A 22,802-nucleotide genomic window follows, 5' to 3' on the forward strand; every position below is an offset into this window, starting at 1 on the left:
ACCCTTGTAAAATCTGTCCTCAATTAAGTATTCAAACATTGATTTGATAGCCATAATCCTCACGCTTCTACAGTAGGGCTGTTTGATGTACCCCCCCCTCTAGGTTTGTGGGTCAAAWACACAGTGCTTTCTGTCACATATGGACAGTGGTTCCCTGGCTCACTATTTGGTGAAACGCATGAATGGGTTTGTTAAGGTTCAAAATGCCTGCCAGGGTGGATACCTTTCAGATAAATACTGTCACACTGCTGTATGGTCTAAGTGTAGAAGTTGAGCTGTTTTTAAGAAACAATGCTTTGACACCCTCCTTTTCAGATGTGCTCCGCCCAAATGTTTTAATTTGAACTGTGAACTGTTTTAGTGGTAATGTCCTGTGGCACAATGCTGCCCCACCACTGTCACTCCCAAGTCTGTTCCTTTGCTGCATCAGATGAGACTATAGGTACAAATCAAAGCACCCTCAACATGTGCGTGAATACATGTGCAATTGTATTAAATGCATATTTTTTGGGGCCTTGTCAGATCTTGTCCATGTGTTAGTACATTTTCTCTATGTCCGAAGCCTAATAGCAGTTGGTACTTCTTACAACAGTGATCACCAACCTTTGAGTCAAAAAGCAAGCCAAGATCTACCACTTTAAAAAAAAAAAACATGACTTAAATGTAACATTAATAAAAACAGTTCTGTAGGAATGTTTGTGCAGTAGGCCTAATACATGCCTGGCATGCCAATATTGTTCTTCTCAGACGTATATTTCAAAACGAGCTTTGATAACAAAATAAGTCAGTTGGTGTAGCACTTGAGGCACAGCTGAGCATAAATTGAAATTATTCGTTTTTTTATTTCACTGGACTGATAGTAACTGCATCTGATGGTCATGGTGCTTTCAAGACAAAAGTGAACTCTAAAATAAAAACTACGTCAAATGACGTCAGTGATCTTCAGGTCGGAAAGTTGGATCTCTAGAAAGATGCCCGAGTTACGAACTTTGAATTCCGAGTTGGATGATCGTTCAAAACTAATTCTTCCCAGTCAGATCTCGTTTTTTTTCAGTTCCCAGTTGTCTAGAACGCACGGAAGTTGGAAGTCTGAGATCTGTTTTGAACACGGCATTAGTCTCAGTGGAGGGAGAGAGCAGCAGAAGGTCCGCCTCTCTCCTTCCTTTCCTCCAGAGGGTCCGTCTCTCTCCTTCCCTCCAGAGTGGACACCTCTTCTAACTGAAGTCGCACCGCTTCCACATCTGCCTCATGCACAAATGTTGTTCCTATGACCAGAGATTGTGAAATATTCCATGATATTAAAATAAACAAGCTGCTAATAATAAAATGCAGGGCTATCGATACACTTGGCTATTCATTCATTGCAGCGGGAGTGAAAGTAGGGAGAAGCGTGTTGTTTTGTAATAGTGTTGAATAAAAACGTACTCATAAAAACAGCATTCTCTTGCTGGTCATGGTTTTATAAAAGTTATGAAATCTCACGTACGCTAGTATCAAACTTTGCTGTGGCTGGCGTTGTGGAAACTATAGACAGCGCAATACAGGGAAAAGGGAGTGCAAGCCTTTATCGTTGGCGTAAATGATTAGTAAATGATTAACAGTCCCTGTTGTCATCTTAAGCCTGGTTGTTACCTCAGTTCACTTTGATAACTTCCTCATACTGTAAGGACAGACAAAAACAAAAATGTGCCACAAGGTCTTGTGATACAAGATTCTGCTTTTAGTTTAGAAAGATTAATCTGGGCAACATCACCAGTAGGATTCCGTACATACACTGGTATAAAAATCGGGAAGACCATACAGCACCTTTGTTTTTGAGTCACTTGTGTTGGATGTTTATATCATTAGCTGCTTCACTACATGGGTTGACCTCTCAATAATGAACATCCAGATTCACTACACTGGTCTCTTACTTTGTCTCTGCCTAGTGGTGAATCAATGGTAAGTCCCAAAAATTAAAGACCACAGCACGGGATACAAGCATGTYCTGTATTGTCCTGTTAATATTCATTACAGCTCACATCATTCAATTCACACCATTCAATCCCAGACATTCCCAATTGGRATTCTCAGTACACAGGCACACAACATCAAACAGCAGTCAGAAGGACAGAGTGATTCCTCACGAAACCCAGACACCCCCCCCCTCACAAAATGTAATCCATTGGAGGAAGTATTACTGGCATATTTCTGACATTTTGTCCTCACTCCATAATGTTGAATCTGTAGATGCTACAAAACAACAATTAGTGTCATATGAAGCTTTAACGCTTTGCTCTGGGGTCCTACTAATAACCCCAAACAGGTACCCAAATGATCAGTTCAGGTTCACATTTTGGACACGTTAATAATGGCTTGGTCGATTGGGTTGGTTCTCCTCTACACACTAGAAAGAGCCATTTGATAATGCATTAGACTCATATTACAGGTCCCTCAAGCGTCTATTAGCTCAAGCAATAGCTCTAGCGATGCAGAAGGAGCTAGGCTATCGTTCTGTGCTAACGCATTGACTATTTCCTACCCAGAGCAATAGCTCAAATGTAAAAAGAAAAAAAAGAATTGTGTACGAACAAGAATTTTGTTTTAAATGCGATGTTTCAGATGTTATGTCCGATAGAGCGGTGATTATTATGCAATGATAGATTAGAATAATTGCTATCGATACATATATTGTTGAACATAATATACTCTGCGGGCATATCAAAGTTCCAGACTGGGGTGCCTGCTACTTTTAGAGTGATGATCCAATTTGTAAGCATTACCATTACCATTAGAGTGAATGTGAAAATGGATTCCTGCTGGTGATTTTCAGGGTGTGCAATGATATAAGTAAAAGGAGGGCTGTGATTGGCTACAATGCCTACTACGCCAATTTCTCTGGATAAAAATGGGCCCTAACTTAAACTAGCAGAGATCCCACTCTTGAACTTTGAAGTATATTATGTTCAACAATATATTGAAAAATAGGCCAAATCAAAATCTAAATGTTCAATATTGAATTTATATTTGTCAATATTTATCAATTAATGTATTTTTTTAATTTTTTTATTGAAATTAAAATACTACTCATATTACAGAGCAAGAGGTAAAGCTTTCATATGACACCAATCTTTGCTTTCGCATCTACAGATGAAACATCATGGAGCCTTAAAAGGAGGCCTAGGTGAGGTCCAAAATGACATACATATGCCAAKTTTGATTCATTATTTCTCAATTATGCTTTAAGATACAAAATGTCAAATATATGACAATCCTTCCTCCAAAGGACTATTCCATAGATTACATTTCYTGAAAACCCCCCAAATCATGGTATTTTTGTCTGGTTCCATGAGGAATCACTCATTAGTATTACATGTCAAACAACTTTTGAAGAGGGGGTCCTCTGTAGTCGATAGTGATCCTGACCCGCCGATTGACATAGTGGCAGGTACAGTACAGTTGACTGAAGCCATATGTATGTAGCTGCAGAAACATTACAGAAAGTAGAATCTAAAAAAGGTCCATTTATAAGACATAGCATGCAGACCTTGACAAGGGTTAGCGGTTTTCATCCAGGAGGAAAGTGGCTAGTGCTGCTCCCATTTTCCCMTTGACAAGTGAAAGCAGTTCCTATACAGGGAGGAAATGGTGGGAGAGGGAAGAACGTGGCGTTAATCCATTTCCAACGAGAAGGCTGTTCAAGGCACCATAACTTGATCACAAGTGTTTTGGTCCTCGTTCGAGCATGTCTTGAGTTGGTACAATTTCTTTGAATCAGCACAAGAGTATCATACAAAGATACACCCCCCCCCCCTCATCGAATATTAAAAGTAGAAATTACCAAAGAATTTGTACACTGACAATGTGCAAATCAAGGCACTATTGACTTTACATTGAGCAAACTGTTTGGGTCTTCTCATAAGGAGACCTTGGAATGGAAAATGTGCAATAAACTGCAGTTTTTCCTCATGAAAACTAAGTATTTAAAAAAGAAAACATTTGTCCATAGAGTCCATGCGGCCGCGCAAACTTGATTTAATTTGTCTCTTAAAAAAACTACAACAATATATTAAGTGTAGAAAAAGTGCTTGGTGACACATCCTGTTATTATCAGGCATAAGTCACAAGTATATAAACACACATCCATGATCCGTGTCCATGGCAACAGCGACAATAACAGACTCCATACTGTATCCTCCAAGCCGCTCCTGACTGAGGGGGGCCCACCATAGATATCCAGTTCTGTATCGAGTTCTATTCTGCCTCCTGTCTGTGTCAGGCCGGGTCACTATAGGGGATGTCGGGGTCTGAGAAGCGTCTGAGGGCCTTGCTGGTGGTCTGGAGACTTTGTGGGGTGGCGCTAGAGAGGGAGGAGATGGGAGAGGGGAACAGGTCTTTGTCTGGACTGATGTACAGGGACTGGGTGCCGTCTTTGCGTCGGGTGGGCTGCTTCCGCCTCTTGATCAGGCTGAAGCCATGGCTGGCAGGAGGGGTTGAGGGCCTGCAGCGGGGGGCTGCGAGGGGATGCCCGGCGGCAGCTTTACCGTGCCGGGGATGATGGGGCGATGGCGTTGTAGCCAGAGMAGACTAGGTTGCAGAGAGAGGAACGCCCCCTGGGGCCTTAGSTCTCTGGGCCAGGTCAGCTTGGCCTAATTCAGCAGGAGAGAACGAGGATGAGAAAGTAAGTGTTAGGAGGGGAAAAAACAGCATTATCCACTCAGAGTTCGAGAGTAACAGCCATCCTGAAAGGGCTCAATATCACCACAAATAAACACCATGTTAGTTCGGTCAATATTTCTGCGTGCCACACAGACACTCATGCAAACACACAAAACGTTGCTTGTGAAACTGGGAGCCTCCAACCTGCTAGAGAGCAGACCTCTGCCACCCTCTTTAAATGCACCACCACCAGCTTGTCCAGACCTGCATCAGAGACAACATGGACAGACYGGGCCGGGTAGGCCGATGAGAAACTCACAGGTGTGAATAGGTAGGAAAGGGGGGGTGAGACGGTACCTTTAACACTGACCTTCGGGCTCAGAGTTGAGGCAGCGCTCGTCCAGCAGGCTCTCAGAGCTCACCGACGCCTCAGAATCCAGGTTCTCCTGGTCTGAACCAGGCTGCTCCAGCTCTGGCAGTCTGTAGGCTAGTTCCTCCCTGGAAAATAGGGGGAAGGGAGAGAGAGAACAGAGGGGTCAAAAAAGTAACCAAGGGTTGGTGGATCTCCGCAACCCAAAACTATAACAATCAGATATAACCATTGGATATAAATATAACCAGTGTATAAATCACAGTATTAAAATGTGCTGAATCCAGTGGTGAATCTAGGCGTGACTCAGAGGCTCTGCTCGGTTCTTACTTCTCCTGTTTGATGGACTTGATGCGCGCCATCAGGTTCTTCTCAGCCTCCGTATCGGAGTCCAGCGGCACATCGTTCCCAGGGACCACCGTCAGGTCAGAGCACTCTTTCTCATGCACCTGGGAGAGAACARACAGTTACTCAGAACACCTCAACGATTGGGCTATCGCAATGGCAAGTCTACACCACACCGGTTAAGAGGATGAATGAATGGAGGGGAATGGTGGTGGTGGTGGGGTGCCTGTGTTAAGTAATCATGCATAGTGTTGCATAAGGTACCAGGGAACCATGACACCCTAAGGCAGGCAGGTGGTTGTGTCACGATCAGTAGGGAGAAACAGGCACTATGTTATTCAACCACACAACATGTAGGAAAACGTCAGTATCGGATGGGAAGGGTTTGATGCACTATTGAACGCAGCTTSAGACTGCAAATCTAAGCAGAAGTCATGTCATATGATACAAGATTATTTTACACCAGAAAAAAAAAAAGTAAATCAAGACAGACAAGTCATTCCCATGTCAAGCATTCCCCATTTCCCTGAGTTCCAATGCTTGGTACCGGTTAACAGGAAGAATCCACAAACCATCCCTCTAAACCCAAAGTTGTGCTGTGTGGAATCATGTATGTTCCACAAAGCACAAGTGAGTTATGATCAAGAGTTAAATGTCACTAAATACTAGTCAACCATACAAAAGTAAAACCATATGCAAAACCCTATGTAGAAAAGACCAACAACACCAACCCAACACCATCACCCTGAAGAACCTTCCCATCACAGACGCTGGGGACTGAAAGAAATATGCAGTATTACAGGGGTTTAACAAGTCCCCGGAGAGCTACTAAGAGCGGGTAAGGTACGCAGGCTTTTGTTACAGCGCACCACTAACAACTCTACTGATCCTGGTCTTTACTCGGGTCCACCATTCGTTYACTTAGGTGTGTTAACGCTGGGCTGGAACAAAAGCCTGCATGCCCTGTAGTTCTCCGAAACCATAGTTGGGTGACCACTGCAATATTGTATACTACCAGTTAGTATGAAAAGGAGGGGAAGGGGGGGGGGGGTCATCTACTACTACACGTCATGCACAGACGGGTGGACATGGCAAACTGCATCTAGCTACCAGGAGAACTGGAGCTAAGTGGATACGTACCACCACTCCTTTGTACGGAGCAGAAAACCTGAGGGGCAAATGCCAGTGCAGCTGAAGAAAGGGAGAACCACAAAACAATGAGCAGTAACCCATGGTGGACATGGGACAATAGAGAGTAGAACACTGCCCAACAGTACATCAAGTCCGTGACTATGGTCGGTTTGCCTAGTGAGTCTACGGACCTGGTAAGTGTCACGGTCAATCCATTTCAACTCAGGAAGTAAACTGAAATTCCAATTCCAGATGTTTCTCACAGAGAGGCACTGAGAAAAACAAATGGAAATTGAAATGTCAGTTGACTTCCTGAATTGACATGGGATTGACCCCAACCCTGGGTATTGTTCAGACAGACCAAGGCACGTAGCATTGTGCGTACCGTGTTCTGCCTCTTGAGTTTGAGCTGGTTGACGGCCAGAGCCTCAGCATACTCCAGCTGTTCAATCTCTTCCATCTTCTCGTTGTAGCTTCGGATCTGCTCGTTGATCAGCATCTCCACACACCTGGGACACATACATTACATGTTAGTCATCCAATTCTATTGTGTTAAAGGCACTGAATTGTTTTCCATAGAGTGAGTGTCCTACCTAGTTGCCTGAACAAAATAATCACTTGATAACAGCAAAGACTAGGGTTGAGATCAATCAAATTCATTCTAAATGGACCATTTATCTTATTGTATTTCTTTCCCCTTTTTTTCTTTCCCCTTTATTTAACCAGGTAGGCTAGTTGAGAACAAGTTCTCATTTACAACTGCGACCTGGCCAAGATAAAGCAAAGTAGTGCGACAAACAACAACAGAGTTACACATGGAATAAACAAACATACAGTCAATAATACAATAGGAAAAGTATATATACAGTGTGTGCAAATGAGGTAGGATAAGGGAGGTAAGGCAATAAATAGGCCATAGTGGCAAAATAATTACAATATAGCAATTAAACACTGGAGTGAWAGATGTGCAGAAGATGAGTGTGCAAGTAGAGATACTGCGGTGCAAAGGAGCAAAAATAAACAACAGTATGGGGATGAGGTAGTTGGATGGGCTATTTACAGATGGGCTATGTACAGGTGCAGTTATCTGTGAGCTGCTCTGACAGCTTGTGCTTAAAGCTAGTGAGGGAGATATGAGTCTCCAGCTTCAGTGATTTTTGCAGTTTGTTCCAGTCATTGGCWGCAGAGAATTGGAAGGAAAGGCGGTTGAAGGAGGAAGTGGTTTTGGGGGTGACCAGTGAAATATACCTGCTGGAGCGCGTGCTACGGGTGGGTGCTGCTATGGTGACCAGTGACCTGAGATAAGGCGGGGCTTTACCTAGCAAAGACTTATAGATGACCTGGAGCCAGTGGGTTTGGCAACGAATATGAAGCGAGGGCCAGCCAACGAGAGCATACAGGTCACAGTGGTGGGTAGTATATGGGGCTTTGGTGACAAAACGGATGGCACTGTGATAGACTGCATCCAATTTGCTGAGTAGAGTGTTGGAGGCTATTTTGTAAATGACATCGCCGGAGTCAAGGATCAGTAGGATGGTCAGTTTCACGAGGGTATGTTTGGCAGCATGAGTGAAGGATGCTTTGTTGCGAAATAGGAAGCCTATTCTAGATTTAATTTTGGATTGGAGATGCTTAATGTGTCATTTTAATTGATTTAAACATTTGTTCCAGATATATAAAGTAACAGTGGTTCTGGTCTATGCAGTGATRAGAGAGAGAGACTTACGTGGTGGTCTTGGCCACGTCCCTCATGCTCATGAGTGGGTCGGCGCTGTCTGGACAGCGGAGGATGCAGGGMGCAAACACGATGGCCAGGGAGTTGGGAGACATGCGGTTATGAGACTCCTCCTTAGACACTCTGGGAGAGGAAATAAACATTACTCATGTTTGAGGGGAAAAATGTGCACTTTCAAATTGTATTCGTCCAGCAACATACACTGAGCATGGTGTATTTTGTCATTAATCCTTTATTCAACCAATCGAGAGCCCCGGCCATGAGTATCGCACCTGACTAGATGGAAGACGAGCCTTTCCAYGGTGTTGAAGCATGCGGTGGGGAGTTGTTCCAACACTTTGTAGATGGCATGTAGCTGTTCTTGCTTTTCAGGATGTTCTGGAGAGGAGAAAAATACCAACATTTTGGATCAAAAACAAATGTAACGCAATGACACTCGACAATATTAGAATATACAAAGGCTGTTGGGGACGTAAATTATATTACAAAATGAAAAGAAGAGTAGCCATCTCTCTCAATCCTGGAGAAGAGCCACGGTCTYTAGTGGGGCAGAGTTTTGTCTAAACCTAGTGTTATAACAGGACTTACCTACGGCCCGAAGGAAGTCATTGTAATGAATGAAGGTCATGAGAGGGTCAGGCAGCTCCCTCAGCCACTGTTTGACCAGCCCTGTCACTGTGTGGATGGGGTAGTCCTCCAGGCACACAGCYTGGGGGTCTGCCACACATCAACCATTACACAAGTCATGGAATGGGAACATGAAGAGCCATACTTAAGTCATACATAAGATCTTTAGGCATTATGAAATAAAACAAATACTCTGGTGCTTGTGCAGGCGTTACATGTTAAGTACATCTTAGGTAGAACCCTTCAAGTGTTATCCTTCAATATCTTTGTAGCCCTCTGAAAGCGCTGCTATACTGTTTATGCTATGGCTGGTCCTTACCAGTCTCCATTAGCTGGTGGAGCTCCTTCATGCGGTTGGCAGAGCCAGACTTGCGGTAGATCCCCTCRGTGTACAGGCCGTTCATCTCCACGTGCTCCAGCATGATCTCCAGCACCATGGGAACAGTGTTCTTGTCGCTGGTCAGGTGACAGACTCGCACCCCAAAGTGCAGGCCTCCAGACTCCTCATCACTCTGCATACAGACGTCAACCGTAAGTGGCAGGTTAGTCACATAGAAGTAACATAGGGACCAATCCTGACTTGACATCAGCCAACCTAAATCATTGTCCAAGAATGAGGCTAAAAAGTTTACCTTTTTGACACAAAACGTGGAGCAGTCTGTGACAATTTTGCAGAGGCACTTCTTGTGGCACACCATCTTGCAATCTGGAGGAATACAAATATTAACGTAGCATTTGTGTTCACGGTGGYGCTCAGAAGAATGTAAAAACTATTCTCAACATTCACATCAATCATTTGGAGTGTGTGTGGTACTCACAGCTACACATGCAGGCTTTCTCCATGCCCCAGATATAGGAGCTGCACTGGTCACAGGACTGCATGATGTTAACCTGGTACGTGCTGAACACATGGTCCAAAGGGTTCTCCATCTAAACCATAACCACAGGACCATTGATATAAATCTTTAGAGAGTKATTTCATTGAATACCTGCCAAAATAATGGAAACACTTAAATTAACAGTTGCTTCCACACAGGTGTGGTTCCTGAGTTAATTAAGCAATTAACATCACATCATGCATAGGGTCATGTATAAAAATGCTGGGCAGGCCATTATTTTGGCTACAATGGCAATGCCCCCATCCACGGGGCCCGAATGGTCACTGAATGGTTTGATGAGCATGAAAACAATGTAACCCATATGCCATGGCCGTCTCAGTCACCAGATCTCAACGCAATTTAACACTTATGGGAGATTCTGAAGCGGTAACTGAGACAGGGTTTTCCCATCAACAAAACACCACATTTTATGTGGAAGAATGGTGTCGCAACCCTCCAATATAGTTCCAGACACTTGTAGAATCTATGCCAAGGTGCATTGAAGGTGTTCTGGCTCGTGGTAGCCCAACGCCCTATTGAGACACTATGTTGGTGTTTCCTTTATTTTGGCAGTTACCTGTTTCGTAACATATTGAGAACAGAGTGGAAAGATTTTAGGGCTGATCCTTTGTACTTACACTCTTGTATTTTTTGCGCCTCTTCTTCCGAGTTTTATCAGGCTGAAATACAGACAAACATCAATACCCAATGTATTTAATCCATATATCAATCAATGCTGTGTTTATCATACAGCGGGGCACTGGTTCTACAAAAGCCTTGAATGGTTTTGATGACTAATGGTTTTGATTTTGTTTTTCTATTTGAGCAAAAGAACATAGCATTAGCCATAGCAAAACGCATAGAATTGCAGGAAATTAGCTTTAAAACGGCAAAATGTTCTCTCCGCTCCATGGCAAAATGTGAAGAATTGCAGGAAATTGCCTACACCGCCAAGATGGTGGCCTTTAAAATGTTCAGCCGCGCTGACGGGCAGACTGCGCCCATTGCCACGCCCCCTATCACACCCACCACCTAAGTCAAGCCTTTTTTTGATGTAGAAAAAACCTTGATAATAGCCCTATGACAAAATAAGCAAGTTCACCTTTGCTGGTTCTGCCTCCTCCTTCTTGATCTCTCCCCGTATGAAGCCGTCCAGGACAGACTGAAAGAGGTTGACCACCAGCTGCACCTCACCCTTCTGCTTGTCTCCGGCCAGGCTGATCACCTTGTTCTGGTAGCCACGCATCAGACCGTTGTAGCCAATGTGGGGTTTCTGTCCACCACGGGAGAGAAAGAGAGTCAGAAATGCATAAAGCATCACCCATTCATAATCCATAGTGTGTGTGTCCACATACTGGGAGAGAGTACATTCCCTTGATGGTCTCTCTGAACTGCATGGTGGCTGTGACGAAGATGTGCTCGGTTGCCGACAACTGCTTCCCCCTGGAGCGGAAGTCATTCACCTACAGACAGAGAGATTAAACACGTGGTCAATTGAAAATATTGCGGAGCATACAATAAGTGTATTTTTGCCTCTATGCACCTGGAAACTACACAAGGTGTGTCACGCAGAACAACCCTCGTAACAGTTAGGCTTTAGCTGTATGAAGAAGCAGACAAGCGGTCCGACCTGATTCCCCAGGAACTCATCCAGGTGTCGGAGCTCGTTGGCGTTGGTAATCTCCCGGTCCAGTGAAGCGTTCCACTGCTCTGAGACCCGCGTGGCCCGGCTGATCTTGATGGTGGGGTTCCGGCTCACCGCCCGGCCTCCACTAGCTGGGTCTGGGTGGGAGCGGGATGTGTGAGAGGCGGTGTTGTGTGGAAGAGAGAGAGCAGTGTTGTCAATATGTACAAATACCATAATACATTATTTGAAAACAAACAGTGCTTGGAATAAAGATARCCAACTTTGCTGTAGAATCTGACAGCCATCAAAGCTCTAAAACTAGGAAGTTTAACAAACTGTAAAATGTAGATTGTTGGGACCTGGGCYCATTTTATATATAATGAACAAAAATATAAATGCAACATGTAAGAATTTCAACAATTTCAATGAGTTACAGTGCATTGCAAAAGTATTCATCCCCCTTGGTGTTRTTCCTATTTTGTTGCATTACAAACTGCAATTTAAATGGATTTTCATTTGGATTTCATGTAATGGACATGAAAAATATTCTTTTTAAAGAAATTTTTTAAAAATCAAAAAAGGAAAAGTGGTGCGAGCATATGTACTCACCCCCTTTGCTATGAAGCCCCTAAATAAGATCTGGTGCAACCAATTACCTTCAGAAGTCACATAATTAGTTAAACACAGTCCACCTGTGTGCAATCTAAGTGTCATATGATCTGTCACATGATCTCAGCCTTTCAGAACAGGTGTATATATATATATACACACCTATCCATGAAGATCAAGGAGCTCTCCAAACTGGTCAGGGACAAAGTTGGAGAAGTAGATCAGGGTTGGGTTATAAAAAAAAGTTATAAAACTTTGAACATCCTACGGAGCACCATTAAATCCATTATTATTAAGCACCACAACAAACCTGCCAAGAGAGGGCCGCCCACCAAAACTCACAGACCAGGCAAGAAGGGCATTAATCAGAGAGGCAACAAAGAGATCCCTGCTGCAAAGCTCCACAGCGGAGARTGGAGTATCTGTCCATAGTACCACGAAGCCGTACACTCCACAGAGCTGGGCTTTACAGAAGAGTGGACAGAACACATATGGTGTTCGCCAAAAGGGGCATGTGAGAGACTCCCCAAACATATGGAAAAAGGTACTCTGGTCAGATGAGACTAAAATGTTGCTTTTTGGTCATCAAGGAAAACGCTATGTCTGCCGCAAACCCAACACCTCTCATCACCCCGAGAATATCATCCCCACAATGAAGCATGGTGGTGGCAGCATCATGCTGTGGGGATGTTTTTCATCGGGGGAACTGGTCAGAATTTAAGGAGGACGCTAAATACAGGGAAATTCTTGAGGGAAACCTGTTTCAGTCTTCCAGAGATTTGAGACTGGGARGGAGGTTCACCTTCCAGTAGGACAATGACCTTACGCATACTGCTTAAGCAAGACTCAAGTGGTTTAAGGGGAAACATATTAATGTCTTGGAATGGCCTAGTCAAAGCCCAGACCTCAATCCAATTGAGAATATGTGGTATGACTTAAAGATTGCTGTACACCAGCGGAACCTATCCAACTTGAAGGAGCATTTTTGCTTTGAAGAATAGCCAAAAATCCCATTGGCTAGATGTGCCAAGCTTATAGAGACATACCCCAAGAGACTTGCAGCTGTAATTGCTGCAAAAGGTGGCTCTACAAAGTATTGACTTTGGGTGGGTGAATAGTTATGCACGCTCAACTTTTGTTTTTTTGTTTTATTTCTTGTTTGTTTCACAKAAAAAAGTATTTTGCATCTTCAAAGTAGTAGGTATGTTGTGTAAATCAAATGATACAAACCCCCCAAAAATCAATTTGAATTCCAGGTTGTAAGGCAACAAAATTGGAAAAATGCCAAGGGGGGTGAATACTTTCGCAAGCCAATGTACAGTTCATATAAGGAAATCAGTCAAGAAATTTATTAGGCCCTAATCTATGGATTCCGCATGACTGGGCAGGTGCACAGCCATGGGTGGGGGCCTGGGAGGGCATATGCCCACCTGCTGGGGAGCCAGGCCCAGCCAATCAGAATAKGTTTTTTACCCACAAAAGGGCTTTATTACAGACAGAAATACTCCTCAGTTTCCTCAGCTATCCGGGTGGCTGGTSTCAGACGATTACGCAYGTGTAGAAGCCGGATGTGTAGGTCCTGGGCTGGCGTGGTTATACGTGGTCTCCGGTTGTGAGGCCAATTGGAAGTACAGCCAAATTCTCTAAAACTATGTTGGAGGCGGGTTATGGTAGATAAAGGAACATTCAGTTRTRTGACAACAGCTCTGGTGGACATTCCTACAGACTTCATGTCAATTGCGCGCTCGCTCAAAACTTGAGACATATGTGGCATTGTGTTGTGTGACAAAACTGCACATTTTAGTGACCTTTTGTCCCCAGCACAAGGTGCACCTGTGTAATGATCATGCTGTTTAATCAGTTTCTTGATATGCCACATCTGTCAGGTGGATGGATTATCTTGGCAAAGGAGAAATGCCCACAAACAAGGAGGTAAAAAAAATTGTCCACAACATTTGAGAAATAATATTTTTGTGAATATGGAACATTTCTGGTATATTTTATTTCAGCTCATGAAATATATATTGTTTTGTCCATGAAATGAAAGCTTTTAACTTCATTCCAAATTAGTTTTTTTACAGGGTTTTTAATATCACTGTAAATAGAATATCACTTTTTACCCCTCTTAAACGCCAAACTCTCATCCACTGCCATAGCAAGAGGCTAGAGCCAAATTCATGAAAGGTCCAAACTATTTTGTTTTGATAAGAGCTTAATCCTACTTGCCTCATTATTTACCCTGAAAGCAAACACCTGGATTTTCTCTCTGGGTCCCATGTTCAGGAAGTGGCTGACCCTGTATCGCCCCTACCTACATCACTGCACTTTTCCAGCACCTTCACATGATTAAGACCACTGCCAATTCCAGACCAGATCAGCACAAATAATGTGAGCCTTATTGTATAACCTATTGCATTACTTGGACAGAGTTTTTCCTGGTCAYGCCACATATTTGGTGTCCCTCAAGGCTGCGACCAGGTGCCTCTTACCTTCTCCTCGTTCGATCAGGGCCTGGGCCATGGTCAGTTCTACATCGTCAGGGGTCTGAGGCTCCTTATGGGGWCGTTTCTTCAGGATCTTCCTCAGGAACCCTGAGGGTCTACAGCAATCAAACTGTCACCACACTCAGTCAACGCAAATGCACTGGAAGTCTAACATGGGTTATTAACATGTATTATGGTTTTTAATMGGTTTGACTAATTCTTGGCGCAATACTGCACTATAGTAAATAGGCACAGGTGAGTAATGTATCTAATCCTAATAACATGTATGACAATTACAAGAGTACCTGTTGTTCAGACATAGATCACATCTGCCACCATGCATGAGAATTGGATAGAACATGCTTTGTTTTAGTGAACAGATGTGTAAGATGTGAATGTTGAATCTTTATGAAGTGTGAATATCAAGAGGCAGACCTGTGAGGGTTTTTGTATGTAAGACTACAGTACTACATTTTCTCATCGGTACAGTCCAGCACCACATATTTTCAGGGTTTACAACTCTGCTCACTGAGAACCATGGTAACAAGCCAAAGCAAAATCAAAACAAAGCGCAATATTCGATCTTCCAATCCGATAACTTTGTCATGGCACAGCACATTCAAAAAAGTGAATTAATGAAAGAGTAAATGAAGTTAAGGAATTTATCCCATCCAATAACAAACTGTCTCTATAGCTATATATGGGAACGTCTAGTTTGTGCAGCAAGCCACATGGAGCTGGACAGTTTGATTACACAAGAAAGAGTGTTTTCCCATGGGCCATCTGACTCAGACCTCCTAGGTGGACGAAATCGTCTGCTGAAGTGTTTTCCTCCACGGTTACTATATTAGCCTCTATACATCACCATCACACAAGCATTGGGGTTATCCGGAAGACCTTTAGGACATAAGTATGCGATTTGACATCCAAAACCCAAGGCATCAAACCATAATATTGGCCAAGTAAGGTTCTAATCTACACCACTAATTCCCAAACCATTTTATGCGGTGACCTGCCAAAAGCTCTTATGACTCATCAAATAAACAAAACCAATATTTCTAGGTCCAACACAGTCTCTTTTCACAACCCAAAAGGAATCAGCCATGAATCAAGGCAGGACTATTCTGTTCCCCATCCTGCTGTATAATATCTCCCATTAGTTTCCCTGAAGCAGCGTACTTCTCTGGAGTGGAAGGATGAGTATGGACAGTGTCCTGGTGGCCTGATGTGTCATGGGACCTCCTCTTCATGCTGCCCTTTGACCCATCCTCTGTAGGAGACTGGCGATACAGGGAGAAAAAATAAGAACAATGTGAGGAATCAAACTACACAATTCCCTTCCCATTGAGCAGGTGTTCAAAAGCACAGTTTGAGAAGATAAGGCCTTGTTAGAAACTCAATGGTGATAGATCATTTGTTTCAGTTGTGATAGGAAAGAGATGACATTTCCAGCAATCAAGAATGGCCCCAACCAAATAGCAACCAATAAACTTCCATGAGAACCCCACCTACACAACTTCCAAAAGATTTCCATGAGTAACAAACCTACCCAACTTCCAGAAACACCCAATCTTGGCGACAATTACCTTAAGTTCACCACTTCTCATTGACACACAAATTATGGATGACGTTCTCATTTTATTACCTGAAAAATACACCCATGTTTATTCCCATCAGCACATTGACCTTTTTTTGTGGTGGATTTGGGGAAAGCCAAATTATTGAGTCCACAAATAATATAGGACCACTTGTTATTTAAATAACAAATTAATCATTAAATTGAAAAATGAGAGTTGCGTTAGTAATCCACAAGAAAGTCATTGCCTAATAACACACTTACAGTAAGAGCCTGGCAAAATGGTAGCTACGTTACAAGTATTTTTCTTTTGCTGCCTTGGACATGACATTTGATAAAAGAAGATTAACTGCTGGGTGAAATAGCCCATTATGACACGCATGGCTTGCCCAAATTCTGCCGAAACAGCTAAATCATGACGGTCGACCAGAAAGGTTTTCATTGTGGAGTTGATCAACCCTGAAGTGTATACACWTCTAAGCCTCTTTATTATGTTCTGTGTTACATCTAAGAAAGTGTATGATGATGGGGTTAAACACTATGGCAGAAAAGGTCAGAAAATGGAGTCCAGAGATAAAGAGCCAAAGGTGTGCGAGGATGCACCAGGTTTGCTTTGGCTTGCAGGGCTCAGTTTCTCTGAGGTGGCAAGCTGTGCTCTGGCTTTGTGATTATACCTTATCCATGGACTTTGAGTGCAAGGGCCTGCTTGGGCCCACAGGGGACAAAGGGAAGCAGGTCCAATAGTCCACTTCTGTACTTTTCTTAAAAGGCGAGCGTCTACGAGCTAGCCGACGTTTGTGTTTGGCACGTTTACGGTAACGTGATCTGACCTAGCCAGAAAAGCACAACGACACTTTGAGCTTCCATTCAGATGCCTTGCAGGAAGGATGTGATTGGCTAGCTTCAGCCTGTTCAGATCTGATGTGCTGCCCTCATATTTGATTWAAAAAAAACAGTTAATAAGAAAAGGCAAGGCATACAACATGGTGGGTATAATACTAGAGCAACAAGCATGTTACCTCTCTGTTTGACGTAGCACCAGTCGATCCAGGGGACATAGCATCAAAAGATGACGAGTTTCCAACACTCCTGGAAATAAAGTAAAGTACGATACAGAGATGAGGGAAATTCATGCTCATAACTGGGGGAATCATCAGTCCTTCCTCATGTTGCAAAAACAATGACATCCTGAAGCAAGTGTAGTGTAGATATCAGAAGGATATGAAATGTCGTACRGTGAATATTTTTTTATCCTGTCCTTGCTGTGGGCCTCAGGAGGACTGGTACTCTCTGGTTGTTGTACATCAATCTTCCTCTCCTTCCATTTCTCTGCCTTCTCCTTCATGGCGTCCTGTTGGCTGTAGCGAATCAGATTGCCTGGACCCAGGACCTCATGGCCGTTCCTGTTAGCCATTAGCTCAGGGYGGTTCAGGGGTAAGGTGCTGGGGCGTATAGGAGCAGGGGTGGTGGCTTTGGCTTCCTTCTTCCCCTTGTCTTCCTTCTTCCAGGCTACAAAGGTGTACTGGTCCATCTCCTTGCTGTCCGTCCGCTCCGGCCGGCCTTTTGGCTTTCCCTCGGCTCGGCTGGCTGCCTCCTGATCTATGACCTTAGGGGCTGGCTCCTCCTTGGTGGCTGCCGAGGCGACCCGCTTACTCTCTCTRTGGCTGTGCTCCAGGCCCCGCTGGCGCCGAAGCTCCCTCTTCTCCTGGCTCCTGGAGGCTGTGACCTTGTGGAGGGGGGGAGCTCGTAGCTTCTTCTGCCCCGACTGGGGGTCTGTGGAGGGGGAAGCCTCCGCAGCCGCCTGAGCCCCCTTGTGTCTCTCTGGTGAGTGGGGGGCAGCTGCCTCTGTGGTCCCCTCCTCCTCGGGATCCTCGGAGTGGGCTTGCTCCTGTTCCTCCACAGCCTGGCTTTCCTCCTCCAGCTGGGGCCCAGCCTCAGCCTGTGTACTGTTGCCCTTATCAGGCTGGGAGACTGCAGAGGCATTCCCCTTTTCCACCTTCTCAGAAGGTGAACTAGCTGCAGCTTCTCCATCTTCCACTTCCTCCTTCTGCTCCTCCTTGTCCTGGACAGGCACTTTGTCCCAATGTCGGCTCTCATCTAGAGTCCTTTCAGCTGCCACCAGTGCCTCTGGTTCCTCCTCTGTCTCAGGTTCCTCATTGACGCTTTCTGCCTGCCTCAGCCTTTCCTCTTCATTCTCCCTCGTCCTCCTCTCCGCGGCCTCCCACTCTGCCTCTTTCTTTCTCCTGAACGCCTCTTCCTCTGCATCCATTTCCAGTCGGGTTGCCTCCTCTGCCTCTCTCACTAGCCTAGCTGCAGCTTCCTCCCTCCTGGCCTCCTCTTCCTCATCCTCCTTTTTCCTCCTGTCCTCCCGTATTGAATGGCACCTGTAAAGTCCAACATGATTCAGAGGTGGTTCAACATCCATACCACAATGTTAGGCATCTTAGAATTTTCTAAGTATTTATAACAAATAACTGTGGGGATTCTGGCAACACCAGTAACAAAATTCATGAGATGTTGCTAATAATAACTTAGTCACTGTTTACCAGTAGCTCAAGGCATTTCAAATGTTATAAATACTACATTAAGTATTTCAGTGGTGTGGCCTGGTGCTGTACCTCCTCCGTGCTGAGTGTCCTCTGGCCAGAGCCTGTATCTTCTTGATGCTGGTCTGCCTGCGGAGGTACTGTGATCTCTGTCTAGAGCCCCTCCAAACGGCCTGAATCAGCGTGGCTGCCTGACACCGTCTCTCCTTTTGTTGCCTACGCCATGCACGCTGGAAGGGACGAACAGGGGCAAGAACACATTAGCCTATCTGCAGAAATATGATTGTCTCATATAGGAAGGCTATTGGACAATTTATATGTATTTCTTTGTAAGAAATAGACACAGAAAATTATAGTTTTCAAGGCATTCCATACAGGGAAAAGTAATATCTTTGACTGACATCTGTGCCTTTTCTGTACAGACAGTTTTATGGTGGAACACATAAAGGAAGGGATATCACACAGCTTACCTGGATCAAGATGGCCGCCTGTCTCATCTCCAAGTACCACCTCCTCTCCAGGCGCGCCCTGAACCAGCGCTGCAGGAAAATGATCTTCCGCATCACGTCCTTGTGCAGCGTGTCCTGCAGCTGCTGACGCTCTAGTTCCTTCAGGTAAACCTGAGGATCGCAATTTAAGAGATACAAGAGATACATGAGCGGAAATCTGTATATCTTATTATTTCTCTTTGGGGAAAATAGGCTACCTGTCCATTTTCCTTATGCTAATAGTTTAGAAAGTAACACCACTATAGCCTATATCTTTAACTTATCATAGGAAAGTGAGGTTTCTGAGTAAAAAGAAGAAGCGCTTGTCTAACCTTGGTTTTGCCTATCTGGTAGGTGGTGTGGTCTAGATTCATCCTCTGGAACAAGGCTGAGATGTCCTCTGGCTTGGAGGGTGTGGCGTTTTGGGGCAGCAGCACTCGGAATTGCTCGATGAATTCCTATTTATGAGAGGTATTTAGTTCGTTGACCAACACAATCACAGATTTTCGTGAAATGGACAAACTACTTATTTGAAATTCATAACAGACACACAAAAAAAATTGGGGTCCGCCACATGACTTTAGGTAATTTTTCATGTCCACAATTTTCTTCATAACACATTCTTGTCCAGTACACGATTTTCTTCATAATCAATTCCAATTTMATGTTAGGGTCTTGGAATTATAGGTTACGGTAATTGGCCACGTCAATGTACACGATCACAGACATAACCATTGGAGGGGTTGGGATTAGCGCATATCAACTTTTTTTATCATGTGATTCGCACACATGGGTTTGGGTTGCTAGACCTTCAGGTTAACCACCCATCCTCCCCAACCAAACTCCCTCCTATCATTTCTGTATAAAGTAACCTACTGCCTTTATCTGTGATTGAAGTGTACTGTATACAAAATCGTGTGGTGGACAATTATGTTTGTACTTTTTTTGTGTCCGTCATGAATTTCTATTTCACAATAATTTATGATAGTAGGTTGCATTAAGACAGACATTGGCCAATAAATATTTTCCTTCTTATACTGAACAAAAAGAAACACAACATGTAACAATTTCAACGATTTTACTGAGTTACAGTTCATATAAGGAAATCAGTCAATTGAAATAAATGAAGCCCTAATTTATGGATTTCACATGACTGGGAATAGAAATCTGCATCGGTTGGTCACAGACACCTTAAAAAATATATATATATGGGCGTGGATCAGAAAACCAGTCAGTATCTGGTGTGACCATTTATTTGCCTCATGCAGCATGACATTTCTCAGAGTTGATCAGGCTGTTGATTGTGGCCTGTGGAATGTTGTCCCACTCTTCAATGGCTGTGCGAAGACGCTGGATTTTGGTGGGAACTGGAACACTGTCGTACAAGTCGATCCAGAACATAGCAAACATGCTTAAGGGGTGACATGTCTGGTGAGTATGCAGGCCATGGAAGAACTGGGACATTTTCAGCTTCCAGTAATTGTGTACAGAACCTTGCGACATGGGGCTGTGCATTATCATGCTGAAACATGAGGTGATGGCGGCGGATGAATGGTACGACAATAGGCCTCTGGATCTTGTCACGGTATATCTGTGCATTCAAATTGCCWTCGATCAAATGCCATTGTGTTTGTTTTCCGTAGCTTATGCCTGACCATACCATGCCACCATGAGGCACTCCGTTCACACAACGCCATACACTGTCTGCCATCTGCCCGGTACAGTTGAAACCGAGATTCATCCGTGAAGAGCACACTTCTACAGCATGCCAATGGCCATTGAAGGTGAGAATTTGCCCACTGAAGTTTCTTACGACACCAAACTGTAGTCAGGTCAAGAACCTGGTGAGTAAGCAGCAGATTAGCAGATTAGCTTCCCTGAGACGGTTTCTGACAGTTTGTGCAGAAATTTTTGGTTGTGCAAACCCACAATTTATCAGCTGTCCGGGTGGCTGGTCTCAGACGATCCTGGAAGTGAAGAAGCCGAATGTGGAGGATCTGGGCTGGCATGGTTACACATGGTCTGCAGTTGTGAGGCCGGTTGGACCAAATTATCTAAACAATGTTGGAGGCGGCTTATGGTAGAGAAATGAACATTCAATTATGTAGCAACAGCTCTGGTTGACATTCCTGCAGTCAGCATGCCAATTGCACGCTCCCTCAAAACTTGGGACATCTGTGTTATTGTGTTGTGAGACAAACTGCACATTTTTAGAGTGTTTCTTTTATTACCCCCAAGACAAGGTGCATCTGTGTAATGATCATGCTGTTTAATCAGCTTCTTGATGCAAGACACCTGTCAGGTTGATGGATTATCTTTGCAAAGGAGAAATTCTCAGATGTAAACAAATATATGCCCAAAATGTGAGAGAAATAAGCTTTTGTGAGTATGGGACCAACACTTTACATGTTACGTTTATACTTTTGTTCAGTATATATGTCAAAGTTACGGTTAGCTATTGGTAAATAATCAACAACAGATATTGCTTCCTTCCCGGTGTCTGCTGGCTATCTGAGTCAGTGAACATGTACAGTGTACCTGGAAGGTGTACTTGGCTCCATAGCCAGACCTTCGGATGCGAACCGTCTCCAGCATGCCTGTGTAGCGCAGCTGCTGCAGCACCAGGGTCTCATTCAGACACATCTCCTTCTGTACACACAGACACACAGCACGTCGTTAGAGGAACGAACTCAATAATTTTCATCATCTTGGTTGTAAGTAGTAGCCTAAATGTTCTTTATTTATGCATACCTATGTACGGATAACGTAATGTATAATAACTGATACCAATAATGTATAGATGCTTATGTGTTATAGATGACTCCTAATGGAACTGTACCATGTTTTACTATAACTGCTTTTAGTGTCACAAAACTATGAGTTGTCCACAGCGTGGTTTTTAAAATCTGTATTTCGTATCGTCAACTACCGTATCATTGTGGATGGACACTTATTAAAAAAAAAAAAAAAACTCCAACTCTGGTAAAACATGTTTTTAGTGAAGTGACTTTACCTTCTCAGAGTTGGAGCGAATACAGCGGACGAAGAAGGGCTCTGCTCTGCCCAGATTCTCCAGCAGCTTTGTCAGAGAGGTCTGTCAATGTAAAATAGATTTCATGTCAATTAAGACTTACCTCAACAAATAAACATTTTCCCATGTTCTGCATCTGCATTGTATGAAGTTTGCATTGTGTGACGTGTGGCTATGTATTTTCAGGTGTATGTTAGTGGCTGCCTGGCTGCAGTATTTGCTGGTGAGATCAGCTGACCTGGAACTGAGCGCTGATGCTGGGGGTCTTCTTCTTCTTGTTGAGGTGATGCAGAGACTTGGTGGAGCGGTCGTGGATGGTCCGACCGACAATGAACTTCAGCGAGCGAGAGTCCAGCAGGCTCTAAGGAACAGCATCAACACCACAGAGTTCTAAACGTCTGCAGATAGCTCAACAGTCTCATTGACACACTCGGAGTTAAATTAAATATTTTGAAGGAACAAGACCCTCTCACTGGCCAGTTTATTAGGTACACCAAGTTCACAAAAATTAATCGCTCCTACAGACAGTCAAGTGGCCATAGCTTGGTATATACAGCAGGCAGACAAGCATTCAGTTACTGTTCAATTGAACGTTAGAAATGGGCAAAACAAGTGACCTAAGCAACTTTGAGTGTTGTATGATAGTCGGTGCCAGACACGCAGGATCCAGTATCTCAGAAATGGCCACCCTCCTGGGCTTTCACACATCTAGGGTTTC

General features: G+C 43.9%; 1 protein-coding gene across 1 annotated transcript in view; it reads right to left on the reverse strand.

Annotated features, from left to right (window-relative positions):
• Positions 1 to 1,975: 1,975 nt before the first annotated feature.
• The window catches only part of LOC111975928 (unconventional myosin-IXb), a 95,605-nt gene continuing 74,778 nt past the window's right edge, over positions 1,976 to 22,802 (reverse strand). The window contains exons 16-42 of the mRNA XM_070447716.1: positions 22,323 to 22,445; positions 22,067 to 22,147; positions 21,592 to 21,702; positions 19,386 to 19,511; positions 19,036 to 19,185; positions 18,638 to 18,795; positions 17,255 to 18,403; positions 17,039 to 17,108; positions 16,694 to 16,849; positions 15,623 to 15,723; positions 14,450 to 14,559; positions 11,355 to 11,506; positions 11,080 to 11,187; positions 10,827 to 10,997; positions 10,363 to 10,404; positions 9,665 to 9,776; positions 9,479 to 9,552; positions 9,166 to 9,358; positions 8,808 to 8,936; positions 8,492 to 8,597; positions 8,211 to 8,342; positions 6,870 to 6,993; positions 6,494 to 6,544; positions 5,339 to 5,457; positions 5,009 to 5,136; positions 4,843 to 4,902; positions 1,976 to 4,628 (exon numbers count right to left, since the gene is read on the reverse strand). Of these exons, the coding sequence (XP_070303817.1) occupies positions 4,567 to 4,628; positions 4,843 to 4,902; positions 5,009 to 5,136; positions 5,339 to 5,457; positions 6,494 to 6,544; positions 6,870 to 6,993; positions 8,211 to 8,342; positions 8,492 to 8,597; positions 8,808 to 8,936; positions 9,166 to 9,358; positions 9,479 to 9,552; positions 9,665 to 9,776; positions 10,363 to 10,404; positions 10,827 to 10,997; positions 11,080 to 11,187; positions 11,355 to 11,506; positions 14,450 to 14,559; positions 15,623 to 15,723; positions 16,694 to 16,849; positions 17,039 to 17,108; positions 17,255 to 18,403; positions 18,638 to 18,795; positions 19,036 to 19,185; positions 19,386 to 19,511; positions 21,592 to 21,702; positions 22,067 to 22,147; positions 22,323 to 22,445 (4,098 nt within the window). The 3' untranslated portion in view covers positions 1,976 to 4,566. The remainder of the gene's footprint in view (positions 4,629 to 4,842; positions 4,903 to 5,008; positions 5,137 to 5,338; positions 5,458 to 6,493; positions 6,545 to 6,869; positions 6,994 to 8,210; positions 8,343 to 8,491; positions 8,598 to 8,807; positions 8,937 to 9,165; positions 9,359 to 9,478; positions 9,553 to 9,664; positions 9,777 to 10,362; positions 10,405 to 10,826; positions 10,998 to 11,079; positions 11,188 to 11,354; positions 11,507 to 14,449; positions 14,560 to 15,622; positions 15,724 to 16,693; positions 16,850 to 17,038; positions 17,109 to 17,254; positions 18,404 to 18,637; positions 18,796 to 19,035; positions 19,186 to 19,385; positions 19,512 to 21,591; positions 21,703 to 22,066; positions 22,148 to 22,322; positions 22,446 to 22,802) is intronic.

This window comes from Salvelinus sp. IW2-2015, linkage group LG16 (genome assembly GCF_002910315.2).
Source record: "Salvelinus sp. IW2-2015 linkage group LG16, ASM291031v2, whole genome shotgun sequence".
Taxonomy (NCBI): domain Eukaryota; kingdom Metazoa; phylum Chordata; class Actinopteri; order Salmoniformes; family Salmonidae; genus Salvelinus; species Salvelinus sp. IW2-2015.